Genomic DNA, 20,217 nt, shown 5'->3' on the forward strand with positions numbered 1-20,217 from the left:
ACATCTTTCGTGTAGGTGTAAACTTCCAGAGAAATAGAAGACATAAAGAGAAAGATAGAAAACCAGAAATTATATCTTGTATTGATGTAAATATCCCAAATATATTATATTATTAACCTTAAGACACAATTTGTAATTTATTCCGGATTTCTTTTTTAACATTATAAAATAGCCTTTTGGGGAATGGGCTTGACATCCCAAACTTACAAGCAAATAAAGATAAGAGTGAGGGAAGAGGAGAGGAAACCTTCAACCATAACTAAAGAAGCTCCATTTGAACTCTTGCATTAGAGAAAGGAAGAGAGTAATGATAGCAACAACAATATCTTCTTCTCTATGTTCTGCTTTCATGTTCAATGCAGGTGGTTGCATTCTCTGAGTTAGCCGAATAAACAAAGCGATATATCTATCTCTATCTTTAATTATATATGAAGTGTAATCTCTCCATATATTCTTTTGAAGCTTATTAAATTATTCGAATTTTCTCCAGCTGTAAATGATGGTAGATCTCACCAATTCACACAAAATTTTTGTTGTATTCATGTTTGTGTATTTGCTCCATTTGGTTTTTCCTCTTCATATTTTTGCTTGTTAATCATTTAAACTCTGACTGGGAATTAATTGTTTCCTTCCTACTCCCGGTACCGTGCTTTGCACCATTAATCTAGTTCACCCGAAGACTCGTAAAGTAATACGTTATACCAGCTAGTATTTTTCTACCACTTGATTTGTGAAATTATAAGTAGAATTCCCTACAGCCATAGGGGATGCCTTGCGAGCCAGGCATTGGAGATGAGGCCTTTTGGCGAAGCCAAGTCAATTTAGGGCCACCAAACCTTGCAACTGATGAGAAGGACCGGGGAAGCGTTTACACTGTTACACTCCTTGCCTTCCAAAGGTACCTAGAGGACGGGTCAGACGCAGCCCCGTGAGCGGATTCCCCACCATCAGGGGACATGAGATGGCCCTCTCGAGGCTCATCACGACCTACAGGCAACACCGGTGAGACCCGGGAAAGCAACCCGATTGGGCCATTTCCACAAAGTATCAGAATCTATGTATATTATTTGTATACATTCAATTTTCTTTTATCATTGCAGCAGTTTTAACATCCAAAATTGTGCATATTGTTTGACCCTATATCTTAGTGCGTGGGATTTGTTTTTCTAATTTCATGATTGATAAATGCAGAGATATTCTCATGAGATCAAATTGCATCTGCTAATTTGTAAGCTTCTACCGTATGCTGCTTTGCATTATTGAAGTACTGCTGTATTTGTTTTTTGCAGAGGATGGTCGATGAAGAGAAATTGCAATTTCACGAGGAATACATGAACGAGAAGGATCCTAGTATTCTACACTTTTTATTGGCATCGGGAGATGATGTATGATTTCGCAAATTATACATTTCTTAGCCCATTATGATTTACATTAATAAGAATTTATAATGTTAATCTTTACACGCGCATGATAGGTTTCTAGCAAGCAGCTCCGTGATGATTTGATGACAATGCTAATAGCTGGACATGAAACATCTGCTGCAGTGCTTACATGGACATTTTATCTTCTTTCCAAGGTAGTTTGTGATTTTATAGTCCTGCAGCACAATGTGATTAATTTGTATTTCTTAGAGAAAAAGTGATCGGAGTTTCTTCTAGAAGAAATTTCGAGTTGTGATTGGGGTTTAGGTGTATGAGACCGCATGTTCTTGAAAGGTCCTTTACCACCTATAAATATTTCCTTTCCATGCCATGTATGACATGCACAATTTGTAGCCTCTAACTGCAGCCATTGTTCCGGTTTAGATGTAGGTATGTCTTTCTCCAAAAATAACTCACATCATCTTTTTCAATAACATCTTATGCCAAAGCATTTCATACTTATAAGCAAAGAAGAAAGCCCAACAGCCAATGCACCCATAATTCCCCCAATAAACTTTAGGGATAGGAAAAGCCAAAAGGCACACATTAGTTCCAAAGCAGCAGCCAGCAATTTTCCAGAAAACAGAGGAAAAATGCCACGGTTCCAGCACAGGTTCAGAAATTCCAACCGGCACCTCAAATCTCCAAAAGGTGGCCACGGTTCCAGCACAGTGAAACCCCAAACGGCACAGCAAATCCAAGGAGGGAATTTCGGTTCCAACAGCCAAGCACAAGAAACCAACAGCCACCATTAAAGCACCATGAAGGCCACGGTTCCAACAGCCTAAAGAGGGAAAAATAATGCAGCAGCTCAAGAGGCAAAGGAAGAGGAAGAGACAAGTTCCACTCACCTAATATCTTACACCTCATAATGAATTTAGAGCTAAACATCAGCTCATAATGAGCTACTCCTCCACTAGATATTAATGAGCTGGCACCACTAGAGTTTCAACTACTTAAGCTCAAACCCGAAATCAGCCAAGGCTTCATAGAACTAGAAAACAACCCAAAAGAGAGGGGGAAGATGAAAAGACACAAGGCAAGAAATTAAAAGAAAAACTCAACTTGTGTTGACCCCCCCTTTGTCTACATCAGTTAGACTTAAGAAATACAAGAAAAGGGAAAAGTAGAACCTCTGTCAAGGATCGGTGGCAATCCTCCACTCGACGATCTCAAGTTGTTCTTCAAGATTTTGGGAGGAGATTGGGGAAAGGGATTGGGGTTTCCTATTTGGGGTTTAGGGATTAGGAAATATTTAAATTAACTCCAATTTAAATTTGAAATTCAAATAGGGTTAATTTAGAAACTTTCCTAAAATAGATTTAGTAATTTAAGAAAGATTTTGAATTACAAATTGATTGAATTTGAATTCAAAATCTGTCCCAATTATTCCAATCCAAATTAGGCAATGGAAATCAAAGAGGAAAGGGGGCTAGGGTCGGAGGGTGGATGGGATTCGGGTACGGGGCCGGTGGCTAGTTGGGGTGTTTGTGGAGCTCGATCGAGTAAGGGGAAATGGCTTGGGGAGGGAGAAGGGATTGGATGCGATGATGGCCGGTGGTGGTGGTTGAGGGGAAAAGAAAGAGATAGGGAAGAAAACCACGAACCCGACTCGCCTAGGTTGGTGGGTGTTACGCAATTCTCCCTCTCCTAAGAATTTCACTCCAAACTCTCATGAGAAGTAAAACAATAGAAACGAAAATTTTACTTTATCATTTATTACCTTCGAAAGAGAAACAAGAGGCTATAAATAGCCTCGTACATAAGACTCAAAGTAGAAAAGACGAAAATGCCCTCAGGGCTTACATACGACATCCCTTAATAAAAGGGTAAAACGGGAAATTAAATAAAACAAATACAACGACATAAGAAAATACATAAAATAAATAAAAAAACAACGACTCAATCGTGGTCGTAGATCGTCAGCTACGCCTCTGATAAACCTTCCATGATTTGATGTGCCCATCACAACACTTCTCTTTGTCTTAGGTTGTGCGCAATATCAGTGGTCAGATTGTTTTATCATTTGGTGAAGATTATGTTAAAATTTACCTGAAGGCAAGGTTTTAAATTGTGCATTTGGGTCTGGAGGCGTCTTTCATTCGCGAGGCGAGGCATACATCTCAAAATTCAAAAATTGCGTAAAATAAAAATGAAGGTTATAATGAGTTTTTTGATATAATAATAAAATAATATATTAAAGAGTGACATATTAACTTTCTATTGAACTATAAGATAACAATCTGACATAAATATGAAAAAAAATTGTGCTAGACGTAAAGTGGCAAATAATAAATTGCATGAAATAGAATTGAATTCCAAACATCATAATAACAAAACAACATTAAATATATTATGTAATAAGAAAAAGAAAAGGTGGTTGTGGCGACGACTGTCCCTAGGCCATTACTAGTGGTTGCAGCGGCGGGTTGGCATTAGGGAAGTTACAACTGGATGTCGAGGATGGGAGCTACCGCCTAGGTGCGACGGGTCCATGTAAAGGTGCATGTGTTTGGATTGTGTTAAAAACTAGTTTTTATTTAAAAAAGGGTATATATGAGGCGTACGCCTCACATGTGTGAGGTGAGTCGGGCCTCAAGGCTTGCCTCAGCTAGATTGAGGTGTACGCCTCAAAGCACAACTTCACAAGCATGAGGCGTGCGCCTCAATGCGTTTTGAAACAGAATTGCACTGAGCATTCAAGCAACTGCAATGCATGCGGGCACTGAAAATGCATGCATACTAGCACTAAAAATGCTCACTCGACTCTGTGATATATTATAGTTATTTTGGATTCATTTTTAAGAAGGAAGAATGGATATTAGATAAAACATTACTCAATGGCTTGACCCTCTAATGAGGATGTTAGACTGGTCCATTAGAATGATCCACATGGGATTGTCTCGCTCGAAATAGAGGCAGAATGCCTCCGTCCCCCTAAATGCACTGCACGAACCGCCCAGTTCAAAGGAGTGGATTAGGAAGGTTTTAGGTAAATTTTAGGAGGGAAATTTTAATGTAGGGATTGTTTAGAGATTTCCTTTTGGATTGTATGCATTAAATAATTTGTTTTTCTAGGGTTAAGATATCTTGAATTTGGTTGAAATTTGAGATCCCTTAGGTTTTTGGGCTCTAGCGGCGTCTAGAGATTTGGGAGAGATAAATCCTACTCTCGAATAGAGGATCAATTTTATATTGGTATTTTCCATTTCTATTTCATCAAATAATACAAATTATGTACTATTTTTCTGGTTTTGTGTGGATTCTTGCGGAGAACTTTTGTTGTTTTCAGATTGATTGGAAATTCTTGAGATCTTCAAGTGTTCCGTATCAAATTGGTTTCAGAGCAGATTTTGGGACTATTTGTGGGCTATTTTCGGGAAATTCAATGGTTGTTTTTTGTTGAAGGGTTTTTTGTTATTTTTTAGGTAAATATCCAGATTTTTTGAAACCTACAAAAATCTGGGTATTGATGGTTGCCAAGAAGGTAGATGCGTTGGAGGAACGTCTTGAAGGAGAGATGAGCTAAATGCCTAAATGAAAGCAATGGTGGAAGATAGAATTTCATCTGTGGAAGATAAAGTTTTCGATCTTCATGAGATAGTGAAGAAGATATTAGAGAGTCAAATTCAAACGGCGACAGCGGAGACAAATGGACAGATGGAAAGAAAGGTAGAAGTATTGGTAGGGGAGATCAGACAAACAAAATTTGAAATTTCAGATCTTCAATTTCAAGTTTTATATTTAAAGAAAAATATTTCAGTCACCCATTATAAGTTCAATTCGAAATTTTCCATCCTGGATGAGATTTTGAAGAAAGTGCTTGAGGGCCAAAATAAAAAAATGCTGTCAGAGGTGAGGGAAGTCACCGACAGTTGGGGAAGCGGAGAAAACTCTAAGCCAATCAGACGAAAAAAAGCTCTAGAGATGGAGATTTCTGAAGGAATAGAAAAAATGCCTCCCCTAGGGCTTATTCTTAGGGAGGAGTTGGATAGAGGGTATGTGGGGATGCATGAGGGGTTGGACATAATTGGAAGGTTGCTGAATTTGAAAGGGAAAGGGGAAATTTTGACAAAAGGAGGGTTGAATTGGAAAGAGGAGTTTGTGATGATCCAAGGGGTGCTGAAAATAGGATGTGAGAATTTGATGAAAGGCATGGGTATGAATGTAGAAGGGATGATTGAGACACTTGGGGGGAACCACCCCCTTGAGGAATGATAAATTATGGAGGGAACAAAAGCGCTGAGTGGTGAGGAAATTGAAGATTTCAATCTTTGAGGAGGGAGGGGGGGGGGATGCCCACTGGTGGATTTGCAAGGTTGAAAGATATTTCGCCGTCAATGGGTTGACAGAGGAGGAGAGACTTACAGCAGCGGGCCTATGTTTGGAAGGGAAGATTTTGGCTTGGTTCCAATGGAGGGACATGCGACGACTTATACGGAGTTGGAGGGAGTTCCAGGATTGTTTAGTAGAACATTTTTGAACTGGCAGGAGAGGAGACTTCTACGAGCAGTTCTTCGTCTTGATGCATGATAGTTCATTAATAGAGTACCGGGAGAGGTTCAAGTACCTTGTTAGCCGATTGGATCGCCTTTTTGAGACAGTGCTGGAGGAGAACTTCATGAAGAGATAGACACCAGAGATCTGGACAACAATTACAGTAATGAGGCTTCGTGATTTGGGGGAGGCTGTGAAGCTAGCTCAATTGGTGGAGGATCAGGGACACCTGGAGAGAGAGACAGGAGACAACAACTCAGGAGGCCCGTACAGGATGACCACCACCTTATTAATATCCAAGGAGCCAACACCGGATACTCTTTGGGGGGAATTCGTAGGAAAAGATTGCAGGAGGAAGACTTGAGGACAATTTCAAGAAGCTCACGGAGACGATATTATAGGAGAAGAGGGTGGAGGGGCTCTATTTCAGATGTGACGAGATGTATACACCGGGACACAAATATAAAGATCGAACTCTTCAGGTTCTCACTATTTGTGATGATGTGTGAATGAATGAGGGTGTCTTTTTCCCACCTTACGGATAAGATGGGTCTTTGGGAGGGGAGTATTTTTTAGATCAGTCCAGTTGATTCACATGGGACCAGCTCGTGCGAAATTGAGGCGGAATGCCTTTGCCCCCCTGTATGCACCGCACGAACTGCCCAGTTCAAAGGAGTGTATTAGGAAGGTTTTAGTAAAATTTTAGGAGTAAAATTTGAATGTAGGGACTATTTAGTGATTTCTTTTTGGATTATATGCATTAAATAGTTTGTTTTTCTAGGGTTAGGTCATCTTGAATTTGACTGAAATTTGAGATCCCTTAGGTTTTTGGGCTCTAGTGGCGTCTAGAGATTTGTGAGAGATAGATCCTTGTCTCAAAGAGAGGATCAATTGTATATTAGTATTTTCTATTTCTATTTCATCAAATAATACAAATTAATGAATTATGTATTGTTTTCCTAGTTTTGTGTGGATTCTTGTGGAGAATTTTTGCTGTTTTCCAAAGATTGATAGGAAATTCTTGTGATTTTCAAGTGTTCCTATTAGAGGAATTCATGATTTGTCTGTAAATTTCTTAAAAGTGCAAGCCCACATGTTTAGTTATCCCTTATGATTGTGAGAGAGATTTTTTAATTTTGGTTAGACTATAAGATCTGCAATGCTATATTTTTAATAGAAATAATTTGTATTAGAGGAGAGAGTATGTTGATAACACCTTAGAGCAAATGTTATAGAGGATGATGATTTCGATCAAGATCACACTTTCATCTTTTTGAGTTGTCATGAATTTTGGCGTACTTTGCTAATGGAGTTAGTCAACCTATAAATTAGATTTAGAAAAATAAATGCTTTATGAGTTAAAGATAATTCATATAGAAAATTGAAATTATATTTAATTAGCTAATTAGAGAAAGAAGGTAATTAAATATAGAAAGTTTATTTTAGAAATTAATAATAATCAAATAATGATTTTATTCATATTTAAATGATAATGCGATGAGAATAAATTTTATCAGTAATTTAATAAATTAAATTCAAAGAGTTATTTATGCGTGTTCAATAACTAATTTGAGAGAGTGAGAGCAATTATAATCAATAATATTTGAGATTCTAATTTAAAATTTAAATTACACTAATTAATTATAAATAATTAATTTATAAAAATTAAGAGCAATTTATCAATTAAATTTTAATGACGAGATCTTTATATAGGCATTAAATCAATCAATGTCAGAGTAAGGAGCAAGAGTAAAGGGGCGATACTTAGAGTCAATGTGAGTACTCATGTTTCTTTTAATACATTAATGACTTTGTTTTCTCTTCAATTAAATACTTTGAAAGATAATACATAGCTATATCATGTTTTGTCTTTCTCATACCTAATGATTGATTATTTTGAATCTAATGAAATTAATATGTTGTGTTTTACATTATTATAGAAAGTAAATGAATGCAATTGTAATCAATAATATTTGAGATTTTAATTTGAAATTTAAATTACACTAATTAATTATAAATGCACAAGTTAGAGAAATTAAGAGAAATTTATCAATTAAATTTTAACGACAAGACCTTTATATAAGCATTAAATCTATCAATGTCAAAGTAAGGAGCAAGAGTAAAGGGGCGATACCCAGAGTCAAGGACGGTACTCATGTTTCTTTTATTATAGTAATACTTTGTTTTCTTTTCAATTAAATGTTTTGAAAGATAATACATGCTTATTAAATCTTTATTGCTAGCTAGATCATGTTTTGTCTTTCTCATACCCAATGATTGATCATTTTGAATATAATAAAATTACTATGTTGTGTTTCACATTATCATAGAAAGTAAATGAATGCTTTATGAATGAAATGGCTATATATTTACTTGCATGTGCATGTTGAATGATGTAGCACATTCCCTTATGGCACTGGCTAGGGATCCAATGTACCATTGCACGTAAATGAAAAAAAGGTTATGGAAAAAGAAATGAAAAATGGGTACCTTCCTTGCTACTATTTTAAATGATGTCTCCTGTGACGGTTGTATTATATATATAAATGATAAAAGATATAAAATATGTGATACAAATATAAATTGCATTGATGATCTCATTAAAAAATGGGCATGCATATTATTTCTAATGAGCATACATATTATTTCTAATGCCTTGTATTACTGTATTTTATAATTATGATTTACTCACTGAGTTCTTTTATGACTCGCTCCTATATTTATAAATAAGCATGTATTATTCAAAAGCTTAAAATGAGTAGAATGATACTTATCAACAACTTATTTGATGGGATTTGAGGATTTGAGGAGACTATTGATATTTGGCCATCCTTATGAATAGTGCATTCAGCCCAATGAATATCTTTTTTTTTGTAGACAATCCTCTGTGGATGGGGATAGATGAGATAGTTTGATATTGTTGCTAGTTTGTTCAGGGATTTTATCTCATTATTATAAAGTTTATGGTGGGGGTTAATGTGGGCTCGAGCCACCATTCCTCTGGATATTTAGATCACAGCTTTATCGAAGAAGGCAACCTTGCTCAATATACTACATTGTTGCTTGATCCTTTGGTGTTGCTCATAACCCATGCGACTAACCTATAGAGGAAGTGGATAGCTATTTTTAGGGGACAAACATGCATTTTAGCATTCGCAGGCATGTAAAGGATTTTTTTCTATAGGATTCTTGCCCACTAGGCTATGTGCTTTTGTCATTCCCAACAATGATGAATGCTTGCTTTTGCACGCATAGTACTATGCAAAATGTGTAAAGGCTTTGAGTTTTCATTTTATCACATTTTTATACTTTTCATCAATTTTATTTAATTTTTCTTGTCTAATTATGTTCCAAAATTAGAAAGCATATATGAGTGGTGCGCGGAGCATCCAAACGAGTTATCTTAATGTCCATTACTCCAAACAAGATATGTATGATATTTTTTTGGGTGGAATTTCCTGTGCAAAAAAAGCATAATATAATCTTCTCACTGAGTCTAGAAAGATGCGTGCAAAGGCATGCATTGGTGATCGTAACTTCTCGCATGATCCTCTCTTCTTGCCGACTACTTTCCCCTAGTTGTATAACCCTCTACTGGGATTCATGCCTACGTTTCTAGCTCTTTAAATACCTCATGCCTTTCCATTGATGCATTCGCTCTTCTCTTCTTCTTAAACTCCTCTTTTTTTTACCTTGTGGTTCTTCCTTTACTATATATTCTTCCCTTCTAAGCAAATCAAGGCATCAATGGCCCACCGTGATCTCCAATTATGCTGTTCAGTAGACAACAGCAAACTAGCAAGTTTATCAACCTTGTGCCATCTTAGCAAGTATCGAACAATGATATTGATTGTCTTCAATAATGAGCTGGATTTCATGTGTACAAAATGTTATCAAATATAAGGGTAAAATCTACATCTTCCAGAAGTAGGAGAATATATTTGAATAATGTTTCTTGCTGAGGTTCTCATCAATAAAATGTTTTGATGAGGACATCGAAGATCAACGGCTACGATCTTGAGTTATTTATTTATATGTACTAGTTTATTTCATATTATTGTTTTTCCCTTTATACCCTTACGGGTGGTCATGTAGTATTGTAGCTCGAAGGACATTTTAGTCTTTTATTTCTTTTCTTTTCATGAGGACTATTTATAGGCTAATTGTTTTGTATTTTGGGATGATGAATATTGATATGAAATTTTCAATTTGTGCTTATGGATCTCTTTGTGAGTTCTAAGTTTTCTCTCTTGGAATGATCTCTTAGTGAGTTTGTGAGAAGAGAGGCCCAAGTGGGACAAAAGCAATACCCGTCAATCTTGGTGGATTCCAAGGTTCGCGGTTCTCTCATCTTCTTTTTCTTTCATTTTTCTTCTTGCATCGAATTCCCTCTCCATCCGTCTACGTCCATAGCTTCCATCGCCGACCATTCTCACCACCCAAATTCTCTCCTAAATTCCTCCACCTGAAGCCCCTGTTCTCCCCAACCCGCCGGCTGCCTTGGCCTACCCAGTCGCCGGCCACCCCTCCCAAAACCACCATCTCCACCATGGCCCGTCCCCATCTCCACCCCCATGCCGCCGGCCACCTCTCCCTCTCCCATGGAATTTGAAATTCAAAATTCTAAGCCCATAAATACTTTCCTAAAATAATCCTCCCAATTAGGAAGGTTTATTAATTTGAATTCAATCGTCCCCATATTCCAGCCATATTGGGTTACTATCATGCACTGCTGAAGGCCAGAGATTGCTGTCCAAAGGCTCCCAACACCCTATCAAAGCTGTCCAAATTTCTGTCGAACATAGGGAGCTGCTGTCCAGATTTTTCTGGTCATTGTTTGGAGGCTTTCCAAACTATTCCTTCTTGTCCCCTTGCTGTCCAGCAGAATTCCGAAGCCTGAGTTGCTGTCCAGCTGACCAAAGATCTCTGCTTGCGGCCCAAAGAACCAGCCCAGTTTGCTGTCCAGATTCTTGGACAGGCGCCACATATTATCCTGAGTATTGGAGCCTTGAAAGCTGCCATCTAGAAGCCTACCAGTTGCTGTCTAGAACTTCCAAGACCCAAAACCTGCTGTCCAAACTTCCGTGGGTGCTGTCCAAGAATTTGGCTTGCAATACAGAACATTTCAGCAAAGTATTAGGTTGTCCAGTGCACTAGAGAAGAGTCGGCTGCTATCCAACAACAATTAAGAGGTCTTTCTTGTCTTCCTATTAGGTAAACTCTCCCATCAAATCCCTTATTTTCCTAGTCCACTTCTCTCTTATGGTTATTTTGGATCCATGAAGATCATGTTAATTATTCTCCGCTAAAAAAACTTAGTAAGCTAGAGAGTGAAGTGAGGGATCTTTACATTGTGGCTAATCTTATTGTTAATCTAGGGATCTCTTGTTGAAAATCATCCATGTATGCAACATCAGATTAATGTGATTGTTTTATGATCTTAGCTTTTACGCTCGTGATTCGGCCTAAGCTTATTTTACCACTCATAGTGCTTTCTTTTGTCGTTAGAGCATTCATTGTGAAGATATGATTATTATGGCTTCTAACATTAAGCGTGCAAACTCCTTAAGTTAATCATCCTTGCAAGGACGTTTCACATCATGTTTGCTCTTGTATGGTCATCACCTGTGAATGATTGATGGAACTGTTTTTATTTTTCAGGAACCTAAGGTTGTGGCCAAGCTCCAAGAAGAGGTCGGTGCTTCAAGCATTTTAATTAAGAAGGTTTGAGATTGGCATCCACCCACTTATTTTTCGTATTCTATTTGGCCCCGACGCTTAGGTTGATTCTGTTTTGGGGGATCGCTTTCCAACTATTGAAGACATGACAAAGTTGAAGTACACCACTCGTGTTATTAATGAAGTAAGATCTTATCGTTTCTTGCATGAGAATGACGGTCATAGATCAACGTGTAATTCATTCACATGTGAAATTCAGTTTATTGATCATTTGCAACTATCCTTGCAGTCTTTGAGACTATATCCACAGCCGCCTGTGCTGATTAGGCGTTCTATTGAGGCTGATCAACTTGGGAAATATCCTATCAAACGGTAGTGGTTCTCTTCTTTTTAAGAAATTATTTTTTTGGAAAGGTTGCATCAAATCTGGCTTACTTTATTTTCTTTTTTTCCTTCTTTTTTGCTGTTTTGAGATAAACTTATATATTTATGCTTGACTTGCCTATTTTTGTCTTTTGTTCTTTCAACCTTGTTTAGTAGTTCCAACCGGACTTGTTGGATGGTTGTCTTGTTGCCAAGAATTTAGTCATTCCTTAGCTGGTTTCTAAGAGAGCTTGTTAATTTCGGTGGGACCTATATAATTGTCAACTTATAGATTCTCTTGGCACATCGATGGTATAACTCCCTTGGTCTGGGAACTTGGCTTCCAAAATAATATTTTGTCTTTAGAACTATTCTAATTATGTCCATTCCTTCAAGCTGTGTACTGCGTGAACATAGTTATCAAGAATACTAAATGATGAAAGCAAATTCATAAAAGTAAGATAGGCTAAAAAAATATACCGAAATTTTTTGGATTCTATAGAGTGATGGTGAAATAGATGGGGATATTATCAATAGAATTCAAGTTGGATGGTTGAAGTGGAGGAATGCATCGGTCTTATTGTGTGATAGAAAAATCCCCCTCAAACTTAAGGGAAAATTCTATAAGATGGTGGTGAGACATGCAATGCTTTATGGTGCTGAATGTTGGCAATTAAAAGAGAAGCATAATACTAAGTTAAGTGTTGCAGAGATGAGGATGCTCAGGTGGATGAGCGGCTTTACTCTTAGAGATAGGATACGAAATGAGCATATACGTGAAAAGGTTGGAGTAGCTCCAGTGGAAGCTAAGATTAGAGAGAGTCGCCTTAGATGGTTTGGTCACATTAAACGGTCGGTTAGAAAAGTTGAGGTATTAGATTTGTCTTATGTTAGGAAAGGTAGAGGTAGAACTAAAAAGACTTGGCTAGAAAATATTAGAAATGATCTTTCTTTATTAGATTTAAATGAGAATTTGACTTTTAACATGACACAATGACGAAAAATGATTCATGTAGCTGACCCCATGTAGTGGGACAAAGGCTTGATGTTGTTGACTAGGCATGAGCTCTGAAGCCTAAGTGGCACAATTAAGTCCTTTTTTATATTTTTTGGGGAGTAAAAATTATGTAGTGGCTGGATGTTGTTGAAGCCTTACTTTCATTTGATGATGGAGTTTCGATCTGAATTTAGGAAAGCATTCTTGGAACAGCAAAGTAATGTGATAATGAAAATGAAGTTTGATTATAACTTAATCGGTCATTTCCCACTGACAACTGTTCAAAAGTGTTAATATACAGGTAAGTGTTAACGTCTACTTTCATAATACTGTGATCTTATATTCTAAATTAGCTAGGTTCATAAAACCCATGACTAATAAAGATTTAATAACTATAGATTTCCTTTTTATCATGTTTGATTAACTTTCTTCTTAGTATATGCAATAGGCAATAACATTTCTTCAGTTGCTCGTTTTTGGCCTGCTATGCAGTCATGACCCAAAAAATATAACTGCTAATGAGGCTATTTTAAAGGAGATTGATTCATGCATACTCTGGAACCATGAAAGCAATTCTATTGGCTATGCTTTATTCTTCCTATGGTCTTTCCTGTTGAAAATCCGTAATTACAGCTTTGCGTTTGTTTTGATTTGAATGGCAGAGGTGAAGATATATTTATTTCCGTATGGAACATCCATCGTTCTCCGATGCATTGGGTGGATGCTGAAAGTTTCAATCCTGAAAGATGGCCTATTGATGGGCCAAATCCAAATGAAGTGAATCAGAATTTTAGGTTGAAATCTTGTCTTATTTATCTTTTTAGATCCAGCATTTAATTTCGTTAGTTTTAGCCTGTATTTAAAATTCTTCATATGAACATATTTGTCATTGGGTATGCAGTGTAGTTTGAACAAGAAGCTACATGGTAATATTACATTTCCTTCTGTAATTCTTGTTCTCTCAACCTTCTCTTATGGCTCAATTGTTTGTTTCTAGATATAATATATTATTTAGAAAATTATTTGGCTTTCACTCATTTTCTTTGTGAAAATCAAATCATTAGCTTTGAGGGATTTTGAAAGTCTTTGTAGATTTTAAAACCTTCAGTTGTTTTGAATTACGTCCAACCAAATGCCAACAACAACAACAACATCAATCTTTTGTCCCACTACGTGGGGTACTTGTACATGCTATTTTCTATATACAACAGTAAACTTCAGCTCAACTTCTCTAAAAAATTCTCATTGTGAATCTTGTGTATGTGCAAAGAGTCACAAATTATCTCTCTAGTTGTACTTATCGTAGTAATGAACCTTTGGAATTGATAGATATTGATGTATATATGGGTTCCTTCCCAAATTTTGTCCATGCAAGAATATAAATATTATATTTTATTTGTGAATGATTTCTCTCTTTATAATTGGGTTTGTCCCGTGCGAACAAAATCTGAAACAATCTCTAAATTTTACGATTCAAAGCTTTGGTTGAATGTCACTTTAATGAATCCATTAAAATTTTTTGCGCTAATGATGTTGAGGAGTATATTAATACAAGCCTTCAGACTATAATGCATAATTCTAGAATTGTTCATCAATTAAGTTGTCCTTACACACATGATCAAAATGGCGTTGTTCAACATAAGCATCACCATATAATTGAAACCCTACGTACCATGATGCTTGATGCTAAAATTCCTTTCAAATTATCTGTTTATATTCTCTTAACAACACTTTATCTTATTAATCGTTGGCCTTCCTTGACAAACAATATATGTTCTCTTTATCAGATACTCTATAGTAAAGTTCCTAACTATAATCATCTTAAAATTTTCGTGTGCTTATGTTATCTGTAGTTATTCATTGCTTCAAAGCATAAATTTGAACGAAAATCCACTACATGTGTATTCTTTGGTTATGCTTTCAATTATGAAGGATATAGATGTTACAATCTTCAAAGAAACAAATATATTGTATCACGCCATGTTCAATTTCAAGAGAGCATCTTTCCTTTTTACTCAGTTAATTCCTCCATTACTCAGCCATATCATCCACCATTAATCCTTGTTTCAATTTGCATTTTTCCACCTCCCTCTCGGCAGTTTGAACCTATTTCGATGCATCAACCTGAGCATTCTGTTAGGCGGGCCCCTCCGATCCTTACTTACTCTAGGCGGGCCCCACATGGAGTTAATTCAAGGGTTGGAAGGAAAATTTGAATGGAAAGGGGGGGAAATTTGAATAGAAGGGCTGTTTAGGGATTTTGTATGGGGATGAGAGTTAAAGAGGGGGGAAAGGGGGGAATTAGGCCATCATCTTGAATTTGAATGAAAAGTTTGAGATCTCATTGTGTGCTTGGGCTCTAGGGTTTGCTAGAGACTTGTGGAGAGTTGTTCTTCCTCTCGAATCGAAGGACGTTGTATCTTTCTTTGTTTTCTTGCATCTACTAGTGGAAACCTTGTTTCTTTTCCTTATTTTTCTCTGTTTGGGTGCATTTCCTGCTGCGGAGCTGCTGTAAAACTGCTGGGACAGCAGTTTTGCTCACTGTTTTGGGCTGATTTTGACTAGGGTTGCTTGCGAACTCAAGTATTACCTTAGGGATACTTGCGAACTCAAGTATTTTCTATCACATTCCTCCAGGTCTTCTCAATCAGCTGCTCTAAGTCTCCCAATAATATTCTACCCAACCACAGTTTCCCTAGAAAATTCGTTACCTTCTTAGCATTTCATATATTCACCTCCATCTCAAACAAATACCTGCTCTCACCCAATGGTAACGAGACTTTATGCTAGTAATCTTAAAAAAAATACATTGTGAGCATGACCCATTGCATCACCAATTTTGATCCAACTTGTTATCAAAAGCTATCAAGGTTCGTGTTAAGCCATGTCTGAAGAGTTTGAAACTCTTCAAGTTCAGGGTTCCTGGGTTTTTACTTCCACCGTCTGATGAGGATATCCGACCTTGGAGAGTTTATCAGAGGCGGGGCCGAAGATCTACGGCCACGACGATTGCACTGATTTATTTTTGAGTTAATATATGTGTTTGATTTGGTTATGCATTTTTTCCGTTTCTATTCTCATTTGATGGATTAGTTGTTTGTGGCACATTTGTGTCTTTTATTTCTTCATTGTAAACTTTAGCTATTTATATCCCCTCCTCTTTGGAGTGGGTAATGAAGATTATAATGAAAAATTCAGCAATTGTCACTTGGGTGTTTGAGAGAGAGTTTTGGTAAGAACCCTAGGGAAGGGCGACGGATCACCCACCAGCCGCAGGAAGCATCTGGGCTCGTGGTTCATTTTCTTTTATCTAAATCCCCCTCCTCCTCCATTAACCGCCGGCCACACCTCCTCCATAGCCGCCGGTCACCTAAAGCTCCCATCCCTAACCATCAGCTAAGCCAACTCCAAACCCCACCGCCACCTAACCCTAACCCTAATTCTTTCCGCCGGCCATCCTAACCCTAACCCCAAACCGCCGGTTCCCAATCCCCTTTGCCTCCAAAATTCAATTCCTCCATTTAACACTTTCCATTCATGATAAATTTTAAATTAGGAAAGTTTTCAAAATTCAAATTTAAATTAATTTGACTTTGAAATCCTTTCCTAAAATAAGAGAACTTATGTTAGGAAACTTTCCTTTTATCCTCACAATCAAATCTCATTAGAGATCTCTCATGATTTTCCTTTCCTTCTTTATTTATCCAAGTTTGAAAACTCATTAAATCCTCCTCCATCATCTCCGCACCTCTTACCCGCCGGCCTACCCTCTCTCCTCCCTTAATTGCTTGCATCTAGTGCTCCTAATTCAAATTCAAAACTAAAATTAAATCCCTCCCTCCTTTTCCCCTAAAATCTGATCCTTATTTCCGTATCCCTCTCCCTCCCTAAATAATCCCACTGCACCGAAGTTTGCTGTCCAGATTTCTGCAATAAACAAATTGCTGTCCAGAACTTTTGCTTGAAGATTTCCTCCTGCTGTCCAGAAATTTCAGCAAGATCTTCTTGCTGTCCTGCACTTATGTAGTCCACTTCTTGCTGTCCAAGAGCTTTTTGCATCCACACAGTTGCTGTCTAGATTTCGGGACATCTCTAGGCCTGCTGTCCTGAACTTTTCAGCAAGGATTTTGCTGTCCAGCCCTCCGGAACGACACCGTTTGCTGTCCAGATGCTCTAGTACCTTAAAGTCTGTTGTTCCTTCATGTATGACGGATTCTGAACAAGACCATGAGTTTGTTTACAGCAATCAAGGTCAAGTTGATATCATCAAATCACCGTTCTTCGACCTCAACTTGAAGATTGATCAAACCGTAGTATGTTGAAATGATTGTCTTTACCCTTGCTGCCGCTATTAACGAACAACTATCTTTCGTCCAGTGGCAGATCATTTTTAAATCTTGATCAAGGTGAATTTCTCCTCCAAATCTTTTACTTTTCCAAATCTTCTCGTTAATTTGTGGCGTCATAAGGGGTTGTGCAACCTATCTCCGTTTATCCTACATCAAGAGTGTGAGTGAGTAGACTCTAATATAGCATAATCTTATTATTAACTTAGAGATTTCTATTAAAATTCCCCCATGCTATGCTAATCTTGATTAAAATTGATTATTTATGATTCTAAACTCTTACATGTAGTTTGGCCTAAGCTTTAATCATCTTTCTAATATTCTAACCTTTGTTTAAAGCACTAGAAGTAGACATAATTATTATTGCTTTAACTCAGAAGACAGTGCATTTTCAACATTACATATTTAATCAAGTACTTTGTTCTACATCACCGTCTCTATGACAAAATGTGTTGGGCTCAAAATGGATTTATAAAATAAAACTCTATTCAAATGGGACCATAGCTAGGCACAGAGCTAGTGATTAATAAATAGTGTACTATTTTGCAAAACATGATGTTAATACTTTTTTTTTTTTAATTTCACTTGGAATGTTTGAAATCCTTCAAAATGATTACTGATGAAAGAGTATTTAAGCTAATGACACATACTGATGCTGTATTTTCAGCTACCTGCCATTTGGTGGAGGGCCAAGGAAATGCGTTGGAGATATGTTTGCAACATTTGAGGTAATGCTTTGCATTTTGTTTTAATCAATGGGCATGAGCAATGAAAAAGTTGCTTCCGTTATAATATGGAGATTATGAGCTTTATGAATAGTTCAAATAACTCTATATTGTATGAATGTATGGTACAGAAAAAAAAACTCTATATTGTATGGTTCAGGACAAAATGATAAATAAATCAACCCATCTAAAACCTCAAATTGAGGGAGCCCTTAATGCACTTAGCATAGCTTATATGACAAAGGCATTGACTGATGGATCAAATTTTCTAAGAGCTTTTATAGGTCAATTGGATAAAAAATAATTGTGAGTGGATTAGGCATTAGTGCATTACATACAAACAAGTATGATCAATTAGTAAAAAAAAAAAAGTATGATCAATTAGTGTGTTTAACAATTTTTTCAACCAGCATTCTAACATAATAGGATGAGTTAATATCGAGATTAATTCAACTCGTCCACTTTGAAATATCTTCCATAATTTAACTTATTAAGAGGATGCATTTGTAATGGATTAACCTGCTAATCTATCCAATTTGTAGTGATTAAGCACATTAGGTTTAGATACTGATATAGCTAGGTGAAATTATTCTGTGTGGATACGGATGCCGTCTGAAGTCGAATGAGAGCGCTCCACGTCATCCTTTTGCTGTGTATCAGGTGATGTGGCACGCTCTGATTCGCCTCCGGACAGTCCGGTATCTGCACAGAATAATTTCTCTATAGCTAGGCGCCTAGCATTACTAGGGAGAGTAAATAAACTCAACCAGCTAAAACCTTCTTGGTTGAGGTAGAGGTGGAAATGTGCTGAGTTTCAGTGAGCTTGACCTCTGTCGAGCTCCGCTCATTTGTTTTATATTCTGTTCAAGCTTGTTTACCGTTGGATTATGTTGGAAGACTCAATGCTCTAGTTTGGTTCATTTTAAACTCGTTAGGCTCGTGTGTGGCGCTGAGATCTCAACCATTTGTGAAATATAAGTATGATAACAATAGATAATTGTATAATCTATTCAAAACAGTTAATGAGCCAAACATTGTAAAGCATAATTTTATTTGTTCTTCTCAAGTAAATGAAGTAAAAATATATGTTAAAGTTAGGCTCACTTATTCAGAGCTTCTTAGCGATCCAAATACGAGTTATACCTGAACAGCGAGCTTTTTTGGCACTCTTAGGCTTCATTTGGGACAGCTTTCTCACTGCATCTCAAAACAATTTAATACAATTTTTTACTAGAAAGCTGCTTTAAAAAGCGATAAGAAAACCGTTCCAAACGAAACCTTAGAGGATGATAAAATGGTTTGTTTTGTTTCAGACCGTGGTGGCGACAGCGATGCTGGTAAGACGATTCAACTTTGAAATGGCACCAGGAGCACCTTCGGTATGGCCGCCCTCTTCCTCCCTAAACCCTAAAACCATGCCTAATGTAAATCTATTTTATCTTCAAAAAAAATTTTGTTAACAAAGCAATGCACCAAACATTATAGGTTGAAATGACAACTGGTGCAACCATCCACACTACTGAGGGCTTAAAAATGACAGTCACTCGCAGATTTAGGCCTCCTATTATTCCATCCCTGGAAAAGAAGGTGATACAAATAAATGGTGAGCAACCGCTGGACTCTTCTCTTGAAGGTGACCACAAAGATGAAATGATATCTGCTTAAACCTGATAAACAAATCTTATAAAAGCTGAAGATTTTCAGATGCTTTTGAAATAGCTTACAGAAAAGGAAGAATAATTCCCAAGTTTGGGCATTTCTTTTTCTCATTGTTGATGTCTGTTTATAAGCAATTTAGACTACTTTAGAGCTGTTAAAATTGCAACATGTCAATGTAATTATTAAGGAGAAATTTTATCTTTATATTCTATACAAAATTGTGCTTTAATTTATGAGTAATTAGGCCATCTCTAATCGAATGGCATTCTACGGTTTGCAGTAGCTGCGATCGTCCAATTGAACAACAAATTGAACACCGTTTTCACATTTTGAACTGTGCGATGGCGTCGCACTGCTCATATCAGACAGAACAAACAAAATACGTTTATGTTTGAGGTTTGGGTGGAGACTTGCGGTAACCGCAAATATGGTTAATTATCCTTTTTTTATCCAAAATAAGTTGAAAATCTCGGAAATTAGAAACATTAAAAAAAAGAGAAAATAATAATGAGAAGAATGAGTCATTATAG

The 20,217-nt window shown here is 36.9% G+C and overlaps 1 protein-coding gene across 1 annotated transcript; it reads left to right on the forward strand.

Annotated features, from left to right (window-relative positions):
- The first annotated feature begins 1,168 nt into the window (after window positions 1-1,168).
- LOC110092144 (protein LUTEIN DEFICIENT 5, chloroplastic-like) lies at window positions 1,169-19,927 on the forward strand. The gene is made up of 9 exons (XM_020816549.2): window positions 1,169-1,385; window positions 1,475-1,576; window positions 11,580-11,612; window positions 11,701-11,781; window positions 11,887-11,969; window positions 13,620-13,751; window positions 17,971-18,031; window positions 19,342-19,407; window positions 19,514-19,927. Exons 1-9 carry the CDS (start codon window positions 1,293-1,295, stop codon window positions 19,691-19,693), a joined length of 831 nt encoding a protein of 276 aa, XP_020672208.1. The 5' UTR covers window positions 1,169-1,292; the 3' UTR covers window positions 19,694-19,927.
- Window positions 19,928-20,217: the final 290 nt, after the last annotated feature.

This window comes from Dendrobium catenatum, unplaced genomic scaffold (genome assembly GCF_001605985.2).
Source record: "Dendrobium catenatum unplaced genomic scaffold, ASM160598v2 fragScaff_scaffold_665, whole genome shotgun sequence".
Taxonomy (NCBI): Eukaryota; Viridiplantae; Streptophyta; class Magnoliopsida; order Asparagales; family Orchidaceae; genus Dendrobium; species Dendrobium catenatum.

Excerpts from the sequence above, each read along its gene's own strand:
- LOC110092144 (XM_020816549.2), top strand. The coding sequence starts at position 1,293 with ATGGTCGATGAAGAGAAATTGCAATTTCACGAGGAATACATGAACGAG. Across the intron at positions 1,386-1,474 it reads TATTGGCATCGGGAGATGAT|GTTTCTAGCAAGCAGCTCCG; the intron begins GTATGATTTCGC and ends CGCGCATGATAG. Across the intron at positions 19,408-19,513 it reads TGGCACCAGGAGCACCTTCG|GTTGAAATGACAACTGGTGC; the intron begins GTATGGCCGCCC and ends CAAACATTATAG.